The 26,296-nt window shown below is 46.2% G+C and overlaps 1 protein-coding gene across 1 annotated transcript in view; it reads left to right on the top strand.

Annotated features, from left to right (window-relative positions):
* Positions 1–17,165, top strand: part of LOC144148785 (peptidase M20 domain-containing protein 2-like) — a 32,677-nt gene extending 15,512 nt beyond the window's left edge. Inside the window, exons 4-7 of the mRNA XM_077680296.1 lie at positions 242–391; positions 6,166–6,307; positions 10,333–10,575; positions 16,120–17,165. Of these exons, the coding sequence (XP_077536422.1) occupies positions 242–391; positions 6,166–6,307; positions 10,333–10,575; positions 16,120–16,436 (852 nt within the window). The 3' untranslated portion in view covers positions 16,437–17,165. The remainder of the gene's footprint in view (positions 1–241; positions 392–6,165; positions 6,308–10,332; positions 10,576–16,119) is intronic.
* The last annotated feature ends 9,131 nt before the right edge of the window (positions 17,166–26,296 follow it).

Genomic DNA, 26,296 nt, shown 5'->3' on the forward strand with positions numbered 1-26,296 from the left:
TGTTATTTTTAGCACTGTTTCGTAACGTCCATGTTACCTTGTCATGCGCTCAACGCACCGCTTACTTACGGTACCTTGTCGTGCCACTAGTTATAGCCAACACGTTTGCATTATAGTAAGCAAGAAATGAAAACGTATACTATAGGATAAGTCATTTTTTGTGTTTTATTGCGCAAGACAAAAAAATGTTAACTTTTAGTGTTTTTCGCATGCTCCCTGCGTGGTTAATTACCATTCCCAGCTGGTCGTGCTTGGTACTCCCGCTGAAGAAAGCTTTGGCGGCAAAGAAGTCCTCATCCAGAAGGGGGCTCTCGAGGGAATAGACGCCGCAATTATGGCGCATCCGGCTGGGAAGGACGTCTTAACAATTGGTTTCTCAGCCTCGCAACAGGTAAGCCTCCCTTGTGTACCTAGAAATATTCCCGGTTGTATTCTAGACGCCGCCTTGTGAGGAATAGTTAGCTGAGAAAGCGACAAACAGAAGTGTGCCAACTGGATTATAAATTTGAGAGTAGAGACTCGCTCAGAATAGCAGTGACGGCCCTCTCACTTTGATACACATAGTAAACTGTCCAAAAAAGGAAATCTGTGCTGAGTCCTATTACCGAGCTATTCGCTTGTCGCAGCATCGACAATATTCGGGCTCTCAGAGAAAAGGTCACCAGACTTTCTTGCAAAGACGGGGTCAGGATTCTCAGGCAACAGCCGTGACCTAGAGTCGAGAGAAGGCACGCAGGACTCATTTGGATCTAGTCACTTCGACTGCAAATCAGTGAGAACAGAGAGGCCCTTTGTCTCCGCGGTGACCATACTAATGACTGTGCGCCTGACTTGTTTTAAAAGGGAGCCCCGACCCTTCGTATAGTCCTTGAGTGGAGAGGGGGTATGCAGGACTACGTAGGACGTAGTCACTGTGACTCCAAGTCGAGAAGAAAGGGTGTCTTTTTTACTATACTTTACCCCTTAAATTGAGTCGAGAGTTCTCTTATACGAAGCTTTCAGTTAAACAAAGATAGTCAAGAGTAAGTATTGTGGCTGCCTCAGACATAATTTTCACTATTATGTCCGGTGAGCTACACATGCATGTCAGAAACATCAATGCGAGGAACCAAAATGTTTGCTTTAATCAAATTCAAAGCCAATCGAAATTTAAGGGTTCTCAGTCATGGATGTCGACTCAATGACTAAAAAGGTTGTCAAGTTGAACATAGAATACGCAGAGGTAACTTTAAAAGCTATTTATATAAAATAATTATTAGCACTGGTGAAGAATTTACAAGATCCTCGATTCAATCAATAAAACATTCCCCTTCATTGGTCTTTCACAAACACCACTTGTCAACAGTTGATACGTCGAAAATGAACTCAAGGAAAATTTCTACGCGAAGTCCTATAACAGCCGAGTGGCTCGTCTCCAGTGCAGTAGACCTTTGGGTGGGATGACATCATTCATGGTACCTGCAAAGACGCAGACAATGAGCGTAGAATTTTACGGCAAAACTTGGTGCACGAGCGTACCTTAACAAATTTAATGTTTATACATGATGCATGTGTTTTGTAGCGCGAAAACCAGTATCAACGATAATATACTAAATATAGAAAGCGTGTGGGGTTCAGCACGCCCACGTTACTTTGTGGTATTAGGTGCGCCATGGCGGAGGGCCCCGAATATATGCCAACCACGTGAGTTAGATTAAGATAGCCGGTAGATATGTACCTCACGAATATTTTTTCTTTTCAATGCCTATATATCATATTAAAAAGGGTTGCATTGCAACATATGGGAAGTATTTTCAGACAATTTTTTATAATAAGAACTGATTAAATAAGCCGCGATATGGTGAACACTCGCCCATGAAGGACAACATCGGCAAGAAGCCCAATAAACACTTTCTGTCAATAGGAAACTGCAATGCGTGTTAAATTACATTTTGTGCAATTATACAAATTTTGAGCCGGGCAACTGTAATCTTAATGATTGGCAAAAGCACTTTCATTCTATGATTTAGCTAGCCGCCCCTTCGTGTGCCTTCACACCGCATGCGGTACTACGGAATGGTTTCAAGTAGAGAAGCAAGGAGCTTTGTAAAGGCTCAAGCATGTGCAAAAAATCTTTCTTCATTTGTAAATGCTTCAGAATCTTTTTAAGAAGAAATGGTTGTCTTTGTGGACGATTCTTCAAATCGTTAGGGTCAGGCAGGTTCACTAGGACTAGAAGCATTTTTGATTTAGGGCATGGGTTTTGCCTGCGCAATATCTCATTTTTTCGAGTTACTATGCAAATCGTCCCATCACTGACAATAGGAATGAACATTCGTTTAGCTAAACACCGATTACTTTGTTTTCTTTCCCACCGGCACTTGTTCTCTGTTTATTGATACTCCGGTAAATAAATTACCAGCCCAATGTCAAGCTTCGGTAAACTAACTTTGGTGAATTAAAGAACACGATACCAGTTTAAATAGCAAGCCTGCCACAAGCGTTACAAAAATGGTCGAAGGCATTCCCTGAACGTCAACCAGCACCACGACACACTACTTATTGAGTGCGAGCTTATTCTTTCAGTATACTTACGTATGTGGAAATGGCTGGCATAATGACTGTCTTGCTTGCTTTGAACGAGTACGGTCGGTACGTAGATGGCGTGTTCGTTACGGTGGCGTTTACATATTTTATACTCACGGGTGTCAGGAGTTTTTGTTTGTCGAAGCCAGCCAAATTACCGTCATCAATAAACGTCATCTGGTTGTTCTGCAAGCCGATCCACGTTTCACTGACGCACTCATGACGCACTCCATTTTGTTGATAATTGGAGGTAGGAGGTTTTCTGGCTTTTTCGGTAAGTGTTATCGCGTTGTTTTGCGCGTGCACAGTGACGGCGTTTTGGTCTGTACCTATATGTGAGCTGTGTCCTTGCAAGCCTGGTCCTTGCAAGCCTGGTCCTTGCAAGCCTGCGCCTCCCCTGCGTTCTCTCCTTTTGGGACATTCTTAATCTGCGCAGTTTTCAACAAGTGTTTCTAATTTTTGAGAATCGACTGGGCGAGCCCGCCGCAACGCTTGGTCAAATTAACCGATGCGCGCTAAAATTATGCCGCAAGAATGATAGTTCCACTCACTATACTCCTGTACATAATTGTACGCACCACACGCAGGTCCAATTAGCGGATTTTACAAACTACTAGGGTAGAACTAACCAGCGTTCATTGTAGCCTTGTACTGTGGCGGTCACACTAAGGGGCAACACAGGAGCGCGCGGAACGAGCTACTGCTAGAGCATCCTAACGGCGCCTCGCGGACACGGCGCGTGGATGTTGCCGGGGCACGGAGAGTACAAATATTGTAGCGCTCATCGCGGCTTGAGGCGGCAGCGCGTCGTCTGCTTTTTTCCACCTGCTTGCGCTCAATAAGCAGTCGGCGTTGCCAGTGCCCGCCGTGAACAGCAACAATAACTCCACCGGGTTTCGAAAAAAAGATTTCTTTTACACGCAAACAACGGTTGATGCAGGGAAGCAAGAACGAATCGCGGTCTTTTCCTACGACGCGCTTCGCCATCCCGCCGCCGTGAAGATCTTAGCACGATCTAAGTCACATGTGGAATGTTTTCAATGCTCGACCCGCCTGACGATGCGCGACTACCACGCGCATTGTATGCAGCTGGCTTCGCAATCTCCACACCTTTCATCTCCTTTTGGGTAAATAAGGAGAAATCTCCCTTCATTATGAACCTCTTTCGAAACCCCAAAAAGAGCTTGTCGGCCCTGACCTGCTTTGGTTACGTATGGCTTGTTTTTTTGTATCTTTGCGCATTTTGTGCAATTTTGTCAATAACAGTAGCCCCTTGTTTGCTTCCTAAACTGTGTATTTTCTGTTACCTGCTACCTACGTAGGGCTGCATAACTAGCTTTACGGCAGGTTGAGGAGGGTGTTTGTTCAATTGGAGGAGCTAGATACTCTGCAATAAAAAGTTGCGCAGTGAAGCTTGCCCAGCCCGGGAGCATGACTGGGAAGCTAGCTTCTCGGTTTCAAAGAATTTTTATTTCGCGGCCTAGTACAGCTTATATCGCGAAACAACCCCGACGATGTCTTACTGTCCCGTTCTTGGTCTTCTGGCAAAACACACCCGCATCTTCCTCTTCTGGGGGGCAGTGAAAGTATTATAAGTTCTGGAGTGAAGCCGCACTGGACGCTTACCGCTCTCATTCGCGTAATTTTGTTGAGGGGAGCGGCATGGCAGGTAAAAATAAATCTTACGTTTGTCGCAGAGCTTCAAGATTAAATATTTTTACCTCTGTTGATATGGTCCTGCGATGGCGACATGCGCTCTATAATGTTACCACCGGCCTATTGCCGCGCGCGATATCCCGCAAGAGATCTGGTTCCAACATCCGGCACACGTGCAGCGCGCACTTCCATAAACGCAAATACAACAACGAATGTCGGGATGCAATTTCAAATCTCGGGTTAGGGTACAGCAGTCTACGCTAGCAGCAAATCGTGCGCTAAATCGTCGTTCAATGCGTGAGTTACAGCAACTATTAGGACAAATCATATAGCAGCTGAGCCAGCGACGATTGCATTAGTGATGCTTTTTTTCTGCTCTCGAATTGACCTTCCTGTAACTGCACTGTAGTTTCTTCGACCGCGTTGATTGAAGTTATTGTTACTCCTATGCAGCTGGGACTTGTCTCGCAGCTCGCCGTGACGGCTTGTGCTAGATATCTTCACGGCTGCAGAATAACGAGGCGTGTCGTCGGAAAAGACCGCGATTCGTTCTTGCTTCACTGCATCGGCCGCTTTGTTCGCGCGTAAAAAAACAGTGCCGGAGCATTTATTTTTTGCCGTTGACGCAGCTATCACTGGCAACGTGGACTGTTCATTGAGCGCCGGCGGGTCGCAAGTAGGAGACGACGCGAGACGACGCGTCCCCGCATGATTACGTGATGCGCGTGACGATATGTGTACTCTCCGTGCACCCGCAATGCGCATGCGCGCTGTTTCCGCGAAGGGCCGTTAGGACGCTGTAGCAGTAGCTCAGGCCACGCTCTCCCGTTTTCGATCTAGCTGTGGCCGCCTTAGTAGAGCCTCCCTGCTGTCATTGATCCTCTGTACCGGTAAACTTTACTGTATTTTCGATCATAACCACGCAGAATCCTGCCCTATGTGATGCCCAGAGTGGCATGAAGTAAATATAAATAAATAAATAAATAAATAAATAAATAAATAAATAAATAAATAAATAAGTAAAAATATACAAATAAATAAATAAATAAATAAATAAGTAAAAATATGCAAATAAATAAATAAATAAATAAGCATCCCCACAACAATAGAACCCATGAAACAAATCCTTTGGGACCCAAACAGAATTGTGCCCGTACTTCTGAAACATTCTGGGCAATTCTGGGAAATGTTTCTGCACCGAAGATATCCTAGCGTAGGTTGTGATGTTCCGGCGACGATGCAGAGCAGCAGGTCCTGCATCGGAAGCAACAAGACAAGCAAGCCACTGACAACTCAGAAACTGCGGTCACAATTTTCAAGGTTACAATTGCATTCAGAACTCTTGCGTTTACCTTTTCATCCCAGCAAATTTCTTAGCGGGTTTCCTAATATGTATTTTGATATTGCAGTAGTATATACCATTGAAAATACCGGGTTAGTTTTTAAAAAAGTTTGAACACCACAAAAAAAAATTTACGCGGTTGCTTGGCGTTTGGCCTCACGTTCAACGTTTTACTTTTCAGGGCTACGTAGCAAATTTAATGTGCTATCGGGGAAATCGGAGCTAGGTTTATTGTAGGGCCCGGAGGGTGCTTGAAAAAGATCTCAGAAAAGTACGTGTTTGTAACGTCGATGAAAAATGCTTGCATGAATAAAATACACAAAATACAACAGACCGTATTGTTGTTCGAGATGGCTGCTATGGCAGTAAAAAACTTAACAGCCAATTTGTTCCTGAGCGATCAGCAGAAGCAACACATCGTGTTTCTTATCGGTATGGAGGTCCCGCTTTAACAGATAAACAGCAACGTGCCTTCTGCTCTGTACGGTGAACTGTTACAAACCTTTTAAACCAGATGCTAGCTTTGGTTCCGTTAATATGCAATTTGTCCTGACTATCACCGGACGCCAGTAATTGGTATTTTTTTTCATAACCTGCCGCAGCTGACTGTGCGCTTCAAGGGCAAAGCCACTCACGCTGCGTCGTCTCCTTGGGAAGGCGTGAACGCTCTCGACGCTGCCGTGGCTTCTTACAACAACATCAGCGTTTTGCGGCAACAAATGAAGCCCACTATAAGAATACATGGTACTATGTACTCCGACCCACAGCTCCATGACATCTGCACTTTAGTTATTCGTGCACTGAGTTTTTTTTTTTTCTTACACTTCTCTTGTGTTGTGGTGGGGAGCTCACGGCCGGTGCCGGGGAAAGTGCCGCCTTTTTTAGGTTAGTGGGAAAGTAATATTTAGGACAGTGGCAAGTTGGGCCAGTTGGTAGGTGTTCATAATAATCACAGCTTAAAACATGGGACAGACAGAACAATAACCACACGACAGACGCTTTCTGTCCTGTCCTGTCCTGCCCTGGCAGCGCCTGTCCTGTGGTTATTCTTCTGTCTGTCCCGTCTTTTTGGCTGTGATTAATTAGGAAAGTAACATTGTTGCATCGACACAATTACTTACTTTTAATCAGGAGATTTAAAATGCACTTCATAGTATTCACTTGATTACGCTCCGTAAACCTATTAATGAGGAAAGATTGTTCACTGCGTTTTAAAATCAGAACACTGCATGGTCGTCATCGTAAAGCAAGCGTACTAGTATGAAATGGCATTCCCCATCAGTGCAGGATATTTTGTTTAAACGTTTCACTGCCATTGTGTTAATATTCGATTTTATAAACTGTACATTTCTTTACACGAAAACGTGTAAGGCTCCGCGTGTCTTTGAAGGGCAAGGAGTCTCACAGCTTAAACTATTCCGAGGGCATCGTAGTCTCATAGTACTGAGGAGTATCATTAGTCCTCTCCTCGAACGATTAGGGGCCGCTTTCACAACCACTACACATTCTGTTTGCTTCCTCGCAGCCGAGGGCTGACGGGTCGGTTATCCGCTGGGTAATTACAAGTTTTCCCACAGAATGTGCTTTACCTCTAAATTAGCATCATCACACTAAAAGCCGTCCGGTCTACGGCCTCATGATAGACATACGGTCTATGATAGACATCCGAAAGTTTAACGTGGAACCTAATTACAATCCATATTGTGTTAAGCGCATATGGGTGAATTCCTTCGAGGAATGTGTTGGTTGAAGGATGTCGCAGGCGTTCTGTAGAACTTTATTTATTTGGCACGCAGAACCCTTAAGATGTGCATAGGTGTCTTCGGACAGTCCTAGCGCTGTGGACAACGTTCTGTTGCAACACGCCTGGGGCAGCAGACAGTGGTCTGAAAGTGTTTCTTGAACCAAAATGAAATGGTTTGCCCATTCTGGGTTGGGGACGTCCGTCATGCGATGTCACACTGATACGGCTTCAACTACTATTCAGGGCCTAAACCATATTGATTTGACGTTATTCAAACATGTGTAAACGATTTCTAGTTGGCTTATCAGTATGTTATGGCAACAAGACAAGCATTGTTACCCTATTATGAAATTTAATTGCATGTGCATCTCAACTAGGCTACAAAAGCGAAAACAAATCAGCTGTGTTAAGTTACCGGGATTCTAACCACCAGCCCCTGCATAACTCAAGCGGTAATCGACAACTACAGCGAACACGCAAGCGGCTCTCTGTCGTTAACTCCGGGGTTTATATTTAGAGGTGTTCAGTTGCCTCTCGACAAGCACCTCCCGCCAACTGTGGCTTGCTTTGATTTTGGTACAGCTATTTTCATTTCGGGTATTTTTTTGTTCAACCTAAAGCATACTCCTGTGGCGAAAGTCCAGTTATTATTAAAGCTCATTCGCCGCAAGTTTAGTCCGGATAAAACATTAGTGGTGGTGGCAGGAAGTGAAATGGAAGATAAACAGAATTTTTTTATGAAACTGACGTCTGACCGCCAATTGCTGGAAAATGTTTAGATGTGTAGGATAAATATATTCAGGTCTTTATTTCGGACCAGTTCACGGCTGTCCATTTTATGGTATTGTGTTTCCACGCATAACAACAAACTTTGCTGCGTACTACCTGCCGGCAATTAAGGACTTTAGCGAGGTACGCGGTATGAAATGTACCGTTACACGGGTATTCTTATTGGGCTCTGTACTTATGTACCTTTGCTATTTATTTTTGCCAAGAGGTACAGCGCAAGTATAAATAAGAGACTTCATTGCTTACCCGAGTTGTGATAATAATGTACTAATCGATTAAACCATTTTTACATTGAGCAACACAAACACGTCGTTAACGTATATCCTCACCCGCGATATTCCGACAAAATAAAAAAAACTATAAAGCAGGAACACCACACCCAATTCAAGGATGCTGCAGATAAGTATTCCTTGCTACACAAACTACCATTCCCTCCCAACGAAAGTTGAAACGAATGTTAAAGCTATAGATGCATTCAACTTCTGCTGAAGATGCGTCCAATCTATCGTCACAGCTTCGAAGACCGAAATCGAAACAAAGAACGAACCTATTCGCCGTTTTTGTGCAATATATGTAAGCATCTACGAGCGATCAAATTATATAGCGACGCGTGGTGTGTCAGATAAAGGTATAACTATTACACCCGTTCCTCATGATGGATTCCTGTATTATCTCTTCGGGAACCGTTCGTTTTTGACGATTTTCAGATAACTGTTTTCTGATAACTGATTTTCAGATAACAGATAACGAGATTTTCGGTCGACCGACCGGTATATGGGAAAATTCGTTAGTATTCTGACAGGACGCCATCGGTTCAAATAAGAAAGTTTTCGGCTTACAAGTTGATGTGCAGTCATTGTGACCAAGGCGAAGGTGCAGCTGTAGGCGTTAATAGAAACCTTGAGCCCGGGCTGTTCAATTTTTTTTTTTTTTTTGAGGGGCTACTTTTTCATGTTCAACCTTTATTACAATGCCATGATACAAAGTCCTCATTCTGACAGCATTATTCAGCCCTTCAAATAGCTATTTTGTGTTGTAATGGGCTCTTAACTCCTTGTTAACCTTATTGATATTTCCGAGAAGATATTTCTTGTCGGTTTAATGTGGTAACTTTATGCCCCAACGAGCATTGTTTGATAGATTTTTAACTGTGCTGCCGTAAGCACTGAATTTAGGCAAAGCAAAAAAAAAAAAAGGATTTGATGCCGCGCAAAGACATATTATTTTCAAAATTTTCCAAATATCGCCAGTCCATTCGGTTGGCGGAATGTTTAAGTTTATTTCCCCGGGCAGTGCAAGTTTATCGCAAGTGTAACATTTCAGGCAATGAACTACTCCGTTGCACGAAGATATAATTATGTAGCCAACCTTGTATCCCCCACTTAGGCTCCATCAAGCTTTCACTTTTGTAAAAATGCACAGTTCGATTGTTCATTCGGCTGCAGTTGTTTTTCTGTCGTAATGGTATTGCGTGTATTTCACACACACAAATATCCGAAAGCGGTGATAATATTTTCCTTTAAATGAACCGTACTCTGACCAAACTGCGGTGCCTGTCAAGAAATACTGGCAAAAATCAAATAGACCCTACAAACTGAAACAGATGATTTTACCATAACGCGCTATTGTCGATTTCCTTTGGTTTCTTAGAGTAAATGCTTACGCATTTACTGGTATTGCGGAATCATTTCAGTGATGATTTAACTTCGCGCCTTGCAATCTGACTCGAAGGAAAACGTTGTTAGGTAGAACGACCATTCTAAAAAGTGCGTAAGCAACGCTTGGGGATAAAAAACGGGCATGTTATATCTAAGAACAAACTGGATTTGAAGGCAATATAGCTTAGTTTGTGAAAGTAAGGAGGGCCTTTACGGGCCCCATAATGCGGAGGGGATTACTCATCGCAGTTACTGCGTGTGTTTCAATAAACACCGAAGTGGCATGAAGTCGTGAGAACGGCTACGCACACTGTTTACACACACGGATGAACGCACGCCTTACACCTAAGTATTTCAGCCCACTAGCATTATTGACACATGCGCCAGCAAATAGATGGGCGGGTATTAAATAAGGCGTCCATTGTGCTTAACAGCAGAGCGTTTGTAGCATACCTTGTTTTAGAAAAAAAAGGAAAAGTAAGAACAAAACTCAGGTTTTGAATGTCAGCGGCAATACGCACCGTAACACTGCAGGTGTAGGCAATCACTGTTAATGACTGCAGCAACTGTTTCACCAGGTGTGATCTCTGAAGGCGGGAAGTATCCGAACATCATACCAGAGGAGACGGAGATGCGCTTCTTCGTTCGGTCGCCATCCACCGAGGACCTGCTTCTGATCCTGGGGAAAGTTGAAGCGTGCTTTCGCGGGGCTGCGGAGGCAACCGGCTGCACTGTAAGCATCGAGAAAGAGGCGACCTACATGCATCTCATCCAGAATGCCACTATCGCCAAGTCCTACCGCAAGCACGGCCATTCTCTAGGTGGGTATTACTGTTTCGCACAAGCAAATATTTTGACAGATTATCTGCAGAAACCTACACGGTTATGCTTTCGTCGATTGTAAACAAGTGCTGAAGGTAAAGCAGCCTTTGTGTTTTCTGCGAATATTTTGCTGTTTACGGAGACCCTCCCATGCTCCGTGTAAATAAACTACTAAAAATTATTAAAATGGAGCAATACACTAAGTCTCGTCAGTTTGAAGCGCAAATGGATTTAAGATCAATGGAATTAAAATTCAACGCATCGAACATGAATAACGGTACCATCCATTGGGAAGCAGTAGGTCATGCCAAGTATTTTGAAGCCGTGATTTCTTCTTCTTTGCGTCAGTGAATACGAGAGCCAGCCCTTTTTGTTTTATCATACCATATAGGAGGAAACCTTTTTTCACCTTCATCAAAACAAAGAAAAGACAGGCAGCATTCAAGCGGGCCTTGGCTTGCGCAGTGGGGACCGCACTGGTGCTTCATTCTCATCATCCTACTAGTAAATGCCATCGACAAGTTGTGCGTTTGTGGCTGAGAAGCGATCTTTACAAATAATAGCGCACCGTGCAACACCGAACTTGCGTCCACACCGACGCTTACGCTTAAGAGTCATCTTTCAGAATGTATGGAATGGGTGTTACGCAATCCGCGACAGCAGGTGGCCGGCTTCATAGCGGAGCATACGTGCTGATGTGCTGCGGGCGCTAGTTAGTACCTTGCATTTGCATCTGGGGTGATTTTTCACCGCGCACACTAAGTTGGTATCGGGAGCGTTAAGCTCCCAATACCAACACTAGCACACTAGCGGTGAGATGCCGTGGCGGCGCGCAGTAGGCTGACCATGGCGTGGCGCTGCGCTGTCGGTGAATGACACACTGTTTTGCCTCCGTGGTGGTCCCGTGGTTCACCCATCCTACGCACCACCTACGCAGGAGCGATATCTCCCGCTCATTTCTGGGTAGGTCCCATGCGAAATGAATTCCGAGACGGTGCACCCTTGCCGAAGGGCGGTGGGAAAGCTGAAACAATGTTCCCCGAGACGCCTCCCTGGGCACCATCGCACACTTCATCGCTCATTGGTCTTTGCAATCTTAGGCATGGCAGAAATGGGGTTCGGGGACATTTGCTCTGCGGCAAAAAAAAAGAGCAAAACGAAACGAGAAGTCAGCATCAAAACTAGTTTTCAGCGGCTGCCGACGTCAGGAAGCAGCGCGCTCATAGGCCTCCTGCGCTGGAGTTTTGGCGACATGCAGCGCCCCTAGTGGCCGACGCCTCTGGCTAGTAGAAAAGCAGACGACCCTCGCCGCCCTCCACGTGTTTTCAATTACAAGCCAGAGTGAAAGTTGCTTTTACTTAGCTTAATCGCTTTTTGGGGCGTTTAAATGACTGCATACTGTATGAAATAGCTCTTAAAGTAGTTGCAGAGGCTAAACAAAATAATATCCTCTGTAACAAGCCAATTTATCGGCTTTCGTTTGAGCGAACTCTCGCGGTCGTCGCGGCGTTGGACAGTATTGCCAGGTCGGGTGGTCTAACTTCCTGACTACCATTACCGTTCTTTCTTCTTTCGTGCTAACGACAAAGGAAATTTAACGAGTAGCATAAACACGGAACGCTGCTGGTAACTGCAAAAGGTTGCTTCAGCGGGAGCATGCAAGCGAACGCAAGAATTGCGCTGCCGACTCAGCTGACACTGCTGCTCTGGCACAGCCTTGAAAACGAGTGGAAATTTTGTTTTGTATTTTTGCAAACTAAATGGCTCTTGCGTAACGTGTTACGCCGCACGATTTACGAACGGCAGGGTACATGTATACTAGAGAGTAGGTGGGGGAATAACGTGAAATAAACAAATTAAGCGCTAATAAAGGACGCAAAACAAGCATCAAATCGCACGCCCGCTGCGTGCAAAGATGTGTACTTCTATATTTAAATAACATAACAGCCGTACACACGGCGCGCGGCCCCGAATATTTACATACGATCATCACTGACTATGTTAGTTATCTTCTAGTGCAGGGGTCGCCGCTAACAATGTGAACGCCGACACATCAATTTTGTCCTCAAATGGAGTTAGGCACGAGACAAGAACAGAGAATTGGTCGCTTCCTGTTAAATTGTCATCCATCTTCACACTTCGCCACATTATTGTCAGATATTATTGGCAATTCGCTATTTTTTGCGTTCAAAGCAACCTGCCTCCTCCCACCCGATTTGCCGGCCAGCCCTCCGCCGTGTCGTCTGCATGCAACTCGGCCCTACAATTCAAAACGTTGCTGACCCTTATTCTAGCCCATTAAGTGCGAACTTGGAATATATAGTGCAAGAGCGTAACTAAGCAAAGTGAGAGCGAACAAGGAAAGCGAGCGGCCTCTCAGTTCTCCCGACAACCTTGTTTTAGCGCCACTAATTTCAGAATCGCAAAACAGATTTCACGCTTCTGACGCTCGCTGCATTTTGTCACTGAGACACGCAACAAAACGGAAAGCTAACGCTGCGCCATGTATTCCTAACGGCGACGCAAACGAGCACTGTTTAATGAAAGTGCATGCATAGTGCGCAGGTACGCAAAACAGTGGCGCACCGCAGCAGGTGAGCCAGCGGTCCGCCGGTCTCGCTGGCTTTTTAAAGCACGGTCATTGCCGATTGCGTCCCTCTTATTTTTTGATCGGCTGTTGTTGAAACGTCCTTGTCACCGAGAGTATTAGTTTAAACTAGAAGCTTCACTTGAAATTGTCAGTGAACCTTTGAGTGGGAGAGCGCCGTCACCGTCCCGGCACTTTCGTCAGCGCTGTAAACGTATTTAGCGCTGCAAAGCTTTTTCCCCTAATGCCAAGTTGACCGCCGGAAGAGACCGTACTTGTCAGGGATGGGCCGGTTATCATGTCGCAAAGCAATCGGGAACATCGAGCTCATTTTGCTTCTGTCAACACGCGATCCTATGCGACCCGCGAAGCTTTGTACTACCCGGAAGTGCTGCCCGGAAGCCGCTTGAGCAGCGCCCTCTCGGCAGCGCAGGAGGCCTATGCACAAACTGCGTCAGGGCGGACCTCTACCCCATCCGCGACCCCGGTGAGCAATCGGCTGAAGGTCTCCGGTCGGGGGAATGTCCCCCTGGATCAGTTGCCCTTCTATATGACAGAGTTCGCGAGTGGTTTTACTCGGCCCTGAACACTACGGCATGGGTGGTTTTCTGTATCGCACACTACGCACCCGTGGACGCGTCAGGCGTCCGGGTACTACTACTGCGCGCGCACTGGGAACTCCGGTGGAGGCTAGTCCTCAACTGCACGTCGCTCTTTGCGCAGCGGTACAGGGAGCGCGTTCCATCTTGCGTGTCCCGAGTAGGTGACGATGGGTTCACCCTGTCTCTGCGATTCGGCAAGTGGAACTTTGGTGGGCAGTGCTGGCGCTTCGGGCAGGTCCCACGTTCAGGAATATGACCCCCGCAACCCAACTAGCTTGGTGGACGTGGTCCTGGTCCAGGCAGCTAACGATAAGGGCTTTGTTCCGGAACAATGCTTTGTTCCGGGAAGTTCCACGCGCCTAAGAGCCGGTACCGTTGCTCGTTCTATTTATCCGTCGTAGAACCCCGTTGCGGTCGAATGAAAGGGGTTTTAGAGCTTACTATCCCAAATGACCCCGAGGGTTGCCGTCGCCAGCTATTAGACCGTTTTTCATCGCGGCCACGCGGAAGCCGTAGGAGCGCATCCCATTACTCAGCACGCTGAGCTCCACCGCCACCTAGAGCCACATCCTCCGCCGGCTTGGAGCATGCGCTCTCCGCAGCTATGTCGCCGCCCGAACACGAGAGTTTGCGCACGGTTGGCCGTCTTTTATGGCCATCTTCTCTGAACATATATTGGGAGCCGGAGGCTTTGGGCTGTCTAACAAATTGATTAAATACTGGTCAGCCTAAATTTAACTCAGGACGGAGACAAATACCAGAGACGAAGCACAAGCGCTGACACAACCGCTGACGAGATCTCGTCTTTGCCTGCGTCCTCAGTTAAATTTAGGCTGACCACTAATTAGTCAATTATGATACAATTAGCTCAGTTCCTGCCTTTTGTAATATTTTTTGAGCTGTGATTGGGAAACATCGTTTGACCGCCCCGGGGATATCGCCCGCGAGCTGCTCCAGTGAAGACGGTCTAGAATTCGAGGCACGAGACTGAGCGTCAGAGACTGAGGAAGACGAGCAGTGCGGCTCACATAACGGCGGAAGCCGGACCACAACAGAAAGCATAGCCGTTATAGCTTGCCTTAACAATGAGTAAATGCCTAAATATAAGGTTTTGAAAAAACCAAAGGTTAACGAACTGCAATGAAGACTCAACCAGGCTAAACCGATCATTCGATTTGAAAATCCAGGTTCGTTTGAATTAGGGCGCAGTCATTTAATTCAATTGCCCGTACATACAAAGTACTAATGTCACACTTTACGAGCTCTAAATGTATAAGCGATTTTCTGGGGGAATACTAGGTCATATATTTTTATTGCTACTGTTCTGTGGTGGTTGTGCTGTGAGAACCCAATGTTTCGCTTTAGACATCCAAAATTTGCTGAGCTAACTCGCAGCCATTTTTATTATTAACTTATATTTAATGTTGACGGGCCATATCTTACAGTTGCTGCTACACGCAAATAAAAATATTAAAGTTGGAATTTGGAAACTTTAATTGTGTAAGCAATTTTCTAGTTAGTAAGGTTCATATTTTGTACATTGCTATTTTTCTGTTGTACTAACTTTCACAGGTTGAGGAAACATGTCCTTTAACTGGAACGTAGTGGAATGTCACCAAGAGAAAATAGAACATATTGTAACGTAGTAAAATTGTTCTAATCAGCTGCGGTGGCTCGTGGGTTAGTGTTTGCGCTGCTAAGCCTAAGCACGCGCGCTGCAGTCTTGGCCATCGTGACCGCTCTTTAGCAAAGGACGAAAAGCAAAAACTTCGCGTGTCGAGTATCTCGCGGACGTTAGCAATCCTGATATATGAATTACTCAGGACAAGGCGCGCCTAATGGCCAGGCGTAGATCGGGCGCACGAAACTCAAATAACTTCAAAAATTTTGAACAACCGTGGTGTGGCGTTAAATGGCGGTAGAGGTAAGAAAACGCTAAACCAGGAATGCATATAAGAGAACGTGTTCTTCCACAACGTACACAAAAAATATACGTCAAGTTATCTGCATGAACTGAGTGCTTCGCGTTCATGTCAACTGACTGATCTAATCCTACTGGAGCTTATCCGCATCACGTGACTTTCCCGAAGGAGGATGAAAATATGAGTGAAAAGACGAGAATCTCCAACGGTCTGCACCAATCGCTATAAAAAGACATGTTGTTAATTTGCATTCAACACAAAGATTCAGTTGACATGTGAGCGGGAAGCTCTCAATATCAAGCTTGTTCACCGCTCCCGCTACAAAGTACGCCTGCTGATTTCCCATTGTGGCCGGTTTCACCTGAAGCACGCTTACTAAGGTATTGCATGTATAGAGGGCAACCTATGCGTGTTTCTTTTTCCTTACTCCAGGGGTTTCCTTCGTGGACGACTACATAAAGAACCTGCCGACAACTGGTGCTTCGACTGATTGCGGCAACGTGTCTCACCGTGTCCCCACGGTGCACCCCATGTTTGGCTTGGTGGAAGGAAAGGGGAATAGAGGTCCAGCGCACCACACTCGGGAGTTTGCAGTGTTGGCCGGGGCCACCGAGTCGCAGGCGCCTACGCTGAGGGCTGCCAAGACCCTGGCGCTAACAGTCCTGGATCTGCTCACCAACCCCGAGCTACTTCGCGAGGCAAAAGAAGAGTTCGCCGCTCACAGCACTCAGCCAAAACATGCTGCATAAAGGCTGATGTGTGGGGGATAACGATATACCCAGCTTGTTAAAAAACACGAATTAACATTATCAGGCTATAAAATGAATATCTGAAAGTATAGTTTTGTGTTATGACCTCTCATATTTACATTTTTATCGCATATTTGGAGGTTTACCTTTCGCTACCATAAAATAGTTCTACTATCTTCAAATCACCTTTCCTTTCTTTTCAAGAGTAGCGTCTAGTAGAACAGACTAACAGACTATAGTAGAACAGACTAATGCTTGCATGGATGATACCGCCATGCAAGCATTGTACTCTTTGCAATGTATGTTGCGTTTGAGTGACGTGTTTCAACGTAAGCCGACCAATCTTATACGATTTTGTGTTCGTAGGCAAGAGGAAATGAGTGGGACGTCTGCCATTCTCATATTTATTGCTTAAGAATACTTGTGCCGTTAGCGCAGTGCTGAGCGCTGCAATCATTGCCTACAACCTACATCTCGGTTTGTAATTAATGATTTAATGTCATCCTTTCGCAGTCGCAAGGAAGGTGATCTTGTACCTATCGCGTTTTTCTAGCTTTATTGTGCTCTAAACTCGTACTTGTTTTCAGCACGTATTAAAAATATTTTTTACAGATTTCCAATCCCTGATATAAAATATCACACAAGAAATATCCGAGCGCTACTAAATGCAAATATTTGACATTAAGAGTTGTAATGACTGAACGAAATAAATTTGTTCAAAATATTATTTGCGCTGATGCAGTAATTGTTTGGTTCGTTTTTTGTTATTTGCTGTCATTGTTTGGGGTTTTAATTGTTTTGCAGATTTGTTTTAGACATTGTTAATTAGTTTTTTTGTCGTTTCTGTTATTTTGCCTTAGAAGTATTTGTTCAGTCAATTCTATACATTCAAGCAATTACAACATAGACATCAGGCCGATATCTGCTCGCTTAACGGAAATGCTGTCGAAAGAATATCGTTCTCTGATGCACCCACGACTCACATGCTCCCTGTTTTATCGCTCTCTCCTACACTCTCCCTTGTTTGGTTAAAATTGTTTGAATGCAATTAATTTTCGCGACTTCGCACTTGTCGCACACCGTCTGGTGAGACTGCGCACATCATTTCCTGTTTTTTGTTTCTTGTTATGCCTGTAACTGCACGACGGGAGCACTGTTATTAATGTTCTTTATTTTATCTCGCCCGAGCTGGAGTCTTTCTGCCCCCTTTCTAATCTATCATTAGGGCGAAGCTCCGTAGCGGGTGTGGCTGCTGGCGTCCCCTGTCGTCGTCGTCGTCGTCGTCGTCGGAATAGTCATCGTAACCGTCGTCTCATATAATCAGTGTTCTAAAACACCGGGAAACTCGTTTACGCCTCGCGCTGTAACGTAACGCGTACTGCTAAAAACACCAGGACAGGAGTTTACACCTCGCGCTCGAGAGCTTCGTGCTTCAAAGGCATGAGCTTTTTACAGCACACCTGAATACCTATACCCCCAATGGTTTCATCTCCGTTGAAACACACCAAGGCGCCAAAAATACACTTATACACTGCATGCTTCGCGGCTTCCCCACATTTCACTTTAGTGGGAATGTCCCGGGATTTTTTTTTCAGTTCCTATTTTAATTACCAACCGAAGGTGGAGTCTTTATTAAAAGAACGTATGTAGTCCCGGTCCTGCGTCCTTACATGGTTCGTTTTCTTTCCTTCTGCCTACAAAGTGCCTGAAATTTTGTGTACGAAACATAATGGGGGCCGGTTCATTTACTTACACCTTAATTTTGTAGTACTTTGGTGCTGTTTGTTTATGCCGATTTTTTCTGGAAATTATCTCAACTTCGTACTACAAGGATGAATCGAGGGGAGGGCAGACGCACACCAAATGTTCGTGTTTAAAAGACCTGGAAGGGTGACCGATTTATACGGCTTGGTCACGTCTTTGCTTACTTCATTGCAAATGTCGTCGAAAGACGATAGTAGTCCGTAGCCCTACAACATAACAATTTCTCGGCTCTCACTCATGGCTCCCTTTTCTTCTCCTCGTGGTCCTCTAGTAAGAAATTCAATGAAAGTTAGTTTACGTTTATTGTGTGCATCCGGGTCTGCGCTCATGACATACCGCTATGGGTTTTTTTTCAGTGCGGAAAAACAGGACGCCTTTTATTATGCAGTGAACGATTTCTTAATGGTACATAACACACAAAGACAGTCACCTACATGATGGCAGTAGAAGGAGAACCAAATACGAAGAACTAGTCGCGACTGTGGTGTCGGAAAGCTGGGTACCCTGGCGGAGCATACGACAAACCGAAATGATTAAACAGCGGGTATATTTAACCATCGAAATATTTTATGACGATCTTTGTGAACTATTATGTGGGTAATTTTCACTCGCATAAACTATCGTCGAAAGAGGTTTGATGATAGCGATCTTTTGTCGCGTTATTTGGCACATTCTAATATGAAGCCCATCGAGCGTTTCGTTCTGCATACGGCCAATTGCGTCTCCGTTTCAAACTGGGTATAAACTTCGGAAGTGGCCGCCATTTTTCTGGTGGCTAAAATGGATTTCTTTTAATTTCTTATTAAATATTTACGCATCGTCCTTGTTCTTTTTGTTAAACAAAATAGGCCAGAATGTAGTACCTTCACGTGAGATATGAGCGCGAACTGTGCTGCACTTTTCTGGGAAATGATGCTTAAAGACGCACATTCCTGGGTGTAATACTCTGTATATAAAATTTACTCGTTAAGCAAAGCTAATTGTATGCCTAACTGCACCTAATTTGCATAATTATGTAGTTGGGGGTGATTACATGAGAGTAATTTGAGTCCGCTGTGAATTAATGGGCAACTACGGGAGCGCAACAGACCCTCATGTTTCTCTATTTAAATTCCGCTCTCTGCTTTCCTTGTATACTCCACCCGATTAACAAGCAGGTATGCTCCGTAGCAGATTACAACAAATATGTCTGGTGTGGCGCTTTCCTAGAATTGCGCCTATCTTCGCCAGCCATTTTTCTTCACATGAACGAAGGGCGTTCATTGTTTTTCCCGTCTGTGTTACTACCTGTCAGGATAGCTAGCCAGAGTTGTAGTCCATCGTGTTAGTCAAAGCATCCTCGGGGAAGGAGCCCCTAGGTAACATGCCATCGACAGCTACCGCGTGGCACAGTCGTACCGCATTGCTTCCACCCAACAGTACAGCGCCGGGTGCCGTGGCGCTTTAATACTATTGTGGTAAGGCATGCAGTGTTACCCATTTAAGAGAGCGAACTGCGGATGAACATTGTTAATTGCGTACAGAAGTGGCAAATGTCACGCACTAGGACTTAAGTCCCTTCTTGCATTATGGCGGGGTGGTTGCACTGCATGCATTGCCCTGTATGGGTTACCAGGACGTTCGTCCTGCACACTAAATGTAAAAATACAACATAGGGCGGATATGGCTTGTCCTGTAGCGCACTGCGTATAGGGAGTTTTATTTACGAAGGAATCGAGGTGTGTTCTGGATTTTAGCGGAGTATTTTTGCGATCCATTGATCAACTGAGTTCCGGTATTTTGTCGTCATTCAGCAAAGTATTTTATGTAAATCAAAACGCTCATGAAGGCGGGCGGATTTAGGCATCTGGTGAAGCGTTTTATTTAACCTTAATCTCCGCCACGGATAAGAGTCTTATCAGCTGTTTATTCAAGAATTTTGTTTATGAGAATCCCGCAGAGAAGGGCAGTATCGACACTTGCAAGCAAACAAAACTAATATTTATTTATCGTCCCCATAGCGACTGGCAGATTTGAGAGTAGAACAATATTTGCGTTGAAAAATAAATCACCCTATACTCAAATCAATCAGTGGTGCACAAAAAATACGATAATAGAGAGTAAGCCACATCGAGAAACTAATCACATGAAACCCAAATCAAAGCTAAATTATAGCAACACACATGAAATATCGTAGAATATATATGCAGCCGCCAGCCAGGTGGTGGCTGAGTGGGGTATCTGCAACTGAGGGCCGGGATGATGGTTCGATCCCAGCCACAGCGGGAGTTTTTCTCATTGACGCGAAAAAAACAAAGATGCTCGTGCGTCGATATTTCTTCGCACATTAAAAATCCATTCATCACAACGCGCTTCATTATGATAGTAGCTTCGGTGTATTGAGAACCGCACAATATAGTTTATACGGAGCTCCAAAAGAAGCCTATAACATATGTACCTGTTATCCTCACTCAATAGCACAAATTCCAAAGGAAATGGCTAGGCAATGTTAAGCGCAAGCCACTGCCCACGCAAATCTTGCTACGAAACCCTATATGGTGGTGGGTACGTTTACATATTGGTGCCCTGTTTAAACCATGAAGTTTTAGGGACACAGAAATCAAAGAAAAAATCACAACCAATATTTCTCGAGACCCATTACTAATAGGTTTGCAACATGGTTTGTGAGGATTCTATGACTAGCCGCTATAGAAAAGACATCTATGGAAAATCCACGCCGCCCACGTAGATCTCCCCTGCAAAGCAAAAAAAAAAAAAACAAGTCAAGGTTTCCCCAAAGGAAAACAAATAAGCATGGCATTCAGGCATAACAAAAATGTAAAATTATCGCGATAGCCGAAGACAAGAACGAAAACCTAAATAACGAGAATGTAAACAAGAATACGCCATTGCACTGCGCGTAGAAAAGTTCTTTAAATGCCCAAGTTTTGGTGCCAGTCGACTTGCTATATGTGCGTATGTCCCTACTTGTGTTATTCGTTTTCCGTGAATGGCGGGAAGGCGCGGCAGTGCCTGAGTGTGCACGGGTACGACGTTCGTGAATGTTCCCAGAATATGATGGGACGGTTTTCTCCTTTCGTGAAGGGTGGCGAAGCGGGTGACGTCTTGTTGAAGCAACACCTTCGCGGAATGTTAACGCCACATTCACACATTCAGAGTTTTTCTGGCACTGCATATTTATTCTTAGAGACAGGGACGCCGCAATCTTTCTTTGGTGCAGGGTGAGGCCAGAGCTACCCCCCGCCCCCCCAAGGGTTTTTGGGTGCGGGATCTTCGCCCCATACTTCCTGCCGTATTGAACATTTTTTGCGGAATTTACGAGTTCCACTTTCTTTTAAATTTGCTGGATTCCAACACGGCATAAAAGTTAAATTTGCGTTAATAACACTCACAAAACAAGAAAGCGGCCACGTATTGTGAAACCGACACGCCGACGCTTGTCGGCGTGGCGGCAACCGGTACTGGAGTTGAGGTACGCGGGAGCCATTTACCAATCTACGTGGCCCCGCAGTGTTTGACTGTCCTGGTGCAGGATCGATATTCTAGCGATTCAGCTTGGTGATACGGTGATAACCGCCTGGCGGACTCTTTCTTCCCACGGGACAAAGCAACAAAGGAAATTCGCTAATCCAATTCAGAAAAGCACATTCACTCGTCACGTTAGGCGGGTGGAGCAAGGACTGGCGAGCTTTGCCTGTTTGAGCAGTACTCCGTGTGTGCGCTTGCACCAAACGGTTGACGGAACGGACAATGAAACCCCTAGAAGCGGCGACGGCGGCTGCAGGCAGAAAAAAAAACATTCCAGCTATGGATGACCAACAAGCTTTCGAAAGTGGACAAAGACTGCGGTGCGTCAGCATAAAATCCGCATGAACGGGTTTAGGTAAGCGTACCCACCGGCATATATGGTTTCGTGGCAAGATTTGTGTGGGCAGTGGCTTCCGCCTTAGTGAATGTCGTGCACAGCAAAAACTGCCGCGCCGTCGTGCAGCAGCACTGAAAAATTCCAGTTGTTCTGCGTTACCCCTTCATCCCTCTCCCCAAGTCTTTGTGGAACACGGAAGCGTTCTGCGTGGACTTTGACGGTGTGTATTGCTGACGTTCACGCAAAGCGTGTTAGCTCTACGAAGTGAATGAGGAACGGGGTGGGTCATCGTAAAACGCGTTTGGAAAGTGTTGAGTTCGGGCGCTTCACGTAATCATGATGGCATCCAGGACACTAGGTATGGGTCTTGGATTATAGTGGGTTTCAATGTATCTGATTTTTTTCGCGCTAGCCGAGCTGATCGAGGCTGGTTGGGCACGCGGAAATTCCGCGCCAGCCCTTTTACTTGGAAGCCGGCGGCCTTGGGATCTTCTACTCAGTTTTCGATATAACTCATTAGAAAGCCGAGGTACATTTGCAGGATGACCCGCTGCAACTTGTCGCTTTCGCAACTGCAACCGCAAAGACAGATTGCTCAGAAGGTGACCAGCCTAACCAATGTCTAACCCCTCCGCTTTCATCCGGTTGAAGCCGATTGAGACTCCTCCTCGCCACTGCCGACCGCTCTATCACAACTGCTATTTCCCTCTCCGCCACCGATGCCTTTTTCACTTTTGGGCTATCGGCTGACGACGGCGGCAGCAGTGTTATTAGATGAATGCGGAGAACACATAGAAGCGCGAATGTTTGTAAAAATGAGCGAAAGCCACCGCCGTCGCGGCCACCTCAAAATCCACCCCGCCGACTGGGTGTGAATTGAAGAGCCACTTGCACACTTTGAAAGCCGGCCTGAGCGCATAGTTTTTCTTCAACCTAAAAGGCCGAGGGTCATTTCCGCAGGTGTATTTTCCGCATAATTATACATCCATTACCCGTTGCCGACTTATGCGTGCAGGGGTCGCTGGGAGGGGGGGGGGGCGGAGAAGAGAAGTATGGCGTGCACGCACAGATAGGCCTCATGCCACTATGAAAATTATCGGTGTGCTGTTTGGAGATATAAACGTGGAAGTCATGTGGCTCACAAATGCTCCATTTCCGGTGTCCTCCGTAATCGAGCGGTTTCGGTCTGGTTTTGTGTGCTAAACAGACAGTAAGATGCCTTCGACGGGGAAGGGAAACGGGCATCCGTATGTTTGTCCGCTAGAATAAAGCTCCAGACCTTCCTCCTTTAACACGCTATTTGGACGTACGCATGTTGTTTGCTTGGAGGAAGAGCGCAAATCTAAGAAGCATCCGCCCGAATAGAAGCGCGAATAGTCGCGACAAAAATGGAAAGCGGGTGCCGCCACCACTGCGCCCTCTAGTTCATGCTCTTCGAGTCACTGCGAATATCTGCCGGATGAACGGCAACTTGCCCGATTGGAACGCTGACGCGAGCCTATATAACTCGTTCGGCGTGAAGATCTTTCATAGTGATATGTTCGATTCTTTCTTTCATTTCGAAACCGGCGCACATAATCGGTTGCCGGCATGTGTGGTTTGGAGGGGGTGGCGGGGGTGCATACGAAGCTATGTTTCATGCCATTGCTAATGACATGTCCGTTGTGATGGCGGTAGGTTAAAACGTGGACGTCAAACAGCCCGATGAGACTTGTTCCTGTCAGTGGTCCAGCGGATTGGGTTGGTGTGTTAGACAAACAGTAAGAAGCCGATGACGCGGAAATGAAACAAACAGCTCCATGGTTGTCCGTGAGACTGGAGCTCGAGTTCTTCCGGATATCATTCACCTAATTGGCTAGGTAGTAATCTGAATCGCGAATTACGAACAAACGTGTTCTTTTCGTGCGCTCTGTGGACTGCGCCCAGCTTCGCAGGCCGTCTTTCTTCACAGAGTTGAAGAGTGCTCATTTTTTCGTTCGCCGCGTTTCTGTGCTTTATTGGAGAGCAGGCCAGTGGAAGACCTATACCAACACCCAGATCGCCCCAAAGTCGTCATAGGCGATGCTACCTTTTCAAGCAGGGTTTCTTCTCTCTTGTGTTGGGAAACTGGCCAACTGGCCTAGAGGGACCATGGGCCTTGTAACAACCACGATTACCGCCATGACAATGTCCGCGGCAGACCGAAGCTGTGGGATCGACAAGGGTTCTGATTCGGTCCATTTTGACCATGGCGACTCGGTGGCTAAGGTACGTCAATGGGTAGATGGCCACGCTACGTAATGTACGTGCCGTGTTGACAAAGCACTAAAGCTTGGGATTGGGCTAGTTGGTTTCACATCTCAGGGGGAAAAACAGCGCAGAGACGGGGACTAACGGAAGAAAAGACAGTACAAGTGCTGACTAACAACTGGGGGTGGTTTGTTGCGTTCTGCAATTTATACATGAAAAAAAATGATGACAAAGAGATGACAACGCACCAACTTTCGGAGGCGCGGAGCCGAATCATTAGCGCGCACAGTATGGACAACACATTAACATAGGACGCATGAGAGCAGCGTCGAGAGCGACGGCGGGCTTTCGAGCGGCTTTTTATCTAGGCATAATTGTACTTTGCCGAACCCCTCGTGGTTTTTTGTATGGCAGAGAGAAATGGGTCACGTGACGATTTTGTAGCCCTATAAATTTTTAGCACTGTGACAAATCAGTACCCTTGTCATGGTTAAGCAATACGCGATCCTCACTCTCACATTGTGACGTCCCTGTTGTGAGCTGAGTTTTGGGGGTAAGACTGAGTAGCTTGATGTTTTCAAGACCAGTTGATAAAAGGCGCTTGTTTGGACTACGACTACAACGTTGCGGTTACTTTCCCGTGCTCTGGTCATGGCTCAAATGCGGGCTGCTGGATTGCCCTCAGTGTGATCGCCCCGAACTGGGTGCCACTTCTGTCACTTTACTGGGATATAGTTTGGGAGAATACATGATACACCCTGTGGAGGCGTGATAAAGTAAGCTCACTGAATTCCGGAAAGCAGAAACCAAAAAGAAAGTAAACTCCTTCTACGGACTTGCAGGGTATTACCGAGGCATCATCCCACATTATGCCGACAAATCAAGCCTTTCGTAGAAATGACCTAAAATATTGAGAACAACGTCTAGTGAACCCCCTCCCCCAGAATACGAGCATTCGCGCCGTTGAACGCTGCCTTGGCTTCTAACCTCGTCCTTCGAGCTCCCGATATCCGTAACGTGTTTGTACTTCGGTCCGATGAGTGAGAAAGCGTTGTAGGCTCTGTAGCGTAGCACCATCTTGACGGAACGCTCCACCCGGATTCATATGCCAGCCGAGAACTTTTGCCATGGAAAATCCGACACTCATCTATCAAATGAGAGTGGTTGGCCCTAGTTTTGGTTGTAGAGTATTTCGGCACCTTTTTCTTCAGGGCCACTTTTGTGGTCCCATAAGACGGATCACCAACCCTTATAAGTATTTTTCCAGCGCTATATCCCTTAACAATCGAGGGCTTCGGTGTCGTCTCATCATAGCTCGGCAAAACTGGATGCCACTATCTCACACCCACTCAAAAAAATATATTTATCCTAACGCACTCACTCGCACTCGCACTCGCCAATCTGCCCCCACCACGCGCACTCACTCGCACTCACTCTCGCCCTGCGCCTTTACTACTCACACTCACTCGCGCTTATGCTGGCCACTCTCTCTCACTCACGTTCACCCTCACCACTCCACTCTCACAACTCGCACTCACTCGCGCTCACGCTCACCCCTCCACCCTCACCACTCGCACTCACTCCCGCTCACGCTCTCCACTTCTCCGCACCACTCGCACTCACTCGCGCTCATGCTCACCCCTCCACCCTCACCACTCGCACTCACTCCCGCTCACGCTCTCCACTTGTCTGCATCACTCGCACTCAGTCGCGCTCACGCTCACCGCTCTACACTCACCACTCGCCCACTCAGTCCCGCTCACACTCTCCACTCGTCCGCAACACTCGCATTCACTCGCGCTCATTCTCACCCCTCCGCCCCACCACTCGCACTCACTCGCACTCAAACTCGCCCCTCTGGACGCACTACTCGCACTCACTACCATTCACGCTTGCCACTCGTCATCACCCTTCACACTCCCTCGCACTCACGCTCGCCACTCCGTCCTCACCACTCGCACTCACTCCCGCTCACGCTTGCCACTCGTCCTCACCACTCGCA

This window comes from Haemaphysalis longicornis, unplaced genomic scaffold (assembly GCF_048455015.1).
Source record: "Haemaphysalis longicornis isolate Haplotype H1 unplaced genomic scaffold, Haemaphysalis longicornis Haplotype H1 scaffold_8, whole genome shotgun sequence".
NCBI classification, from domain to species: Eukaryota; Metazoa; Arthropoda; class Arachnida; order Ixodida; family Ixodidae; genus Haemaphysalis; species Haemaphysalis longicornis.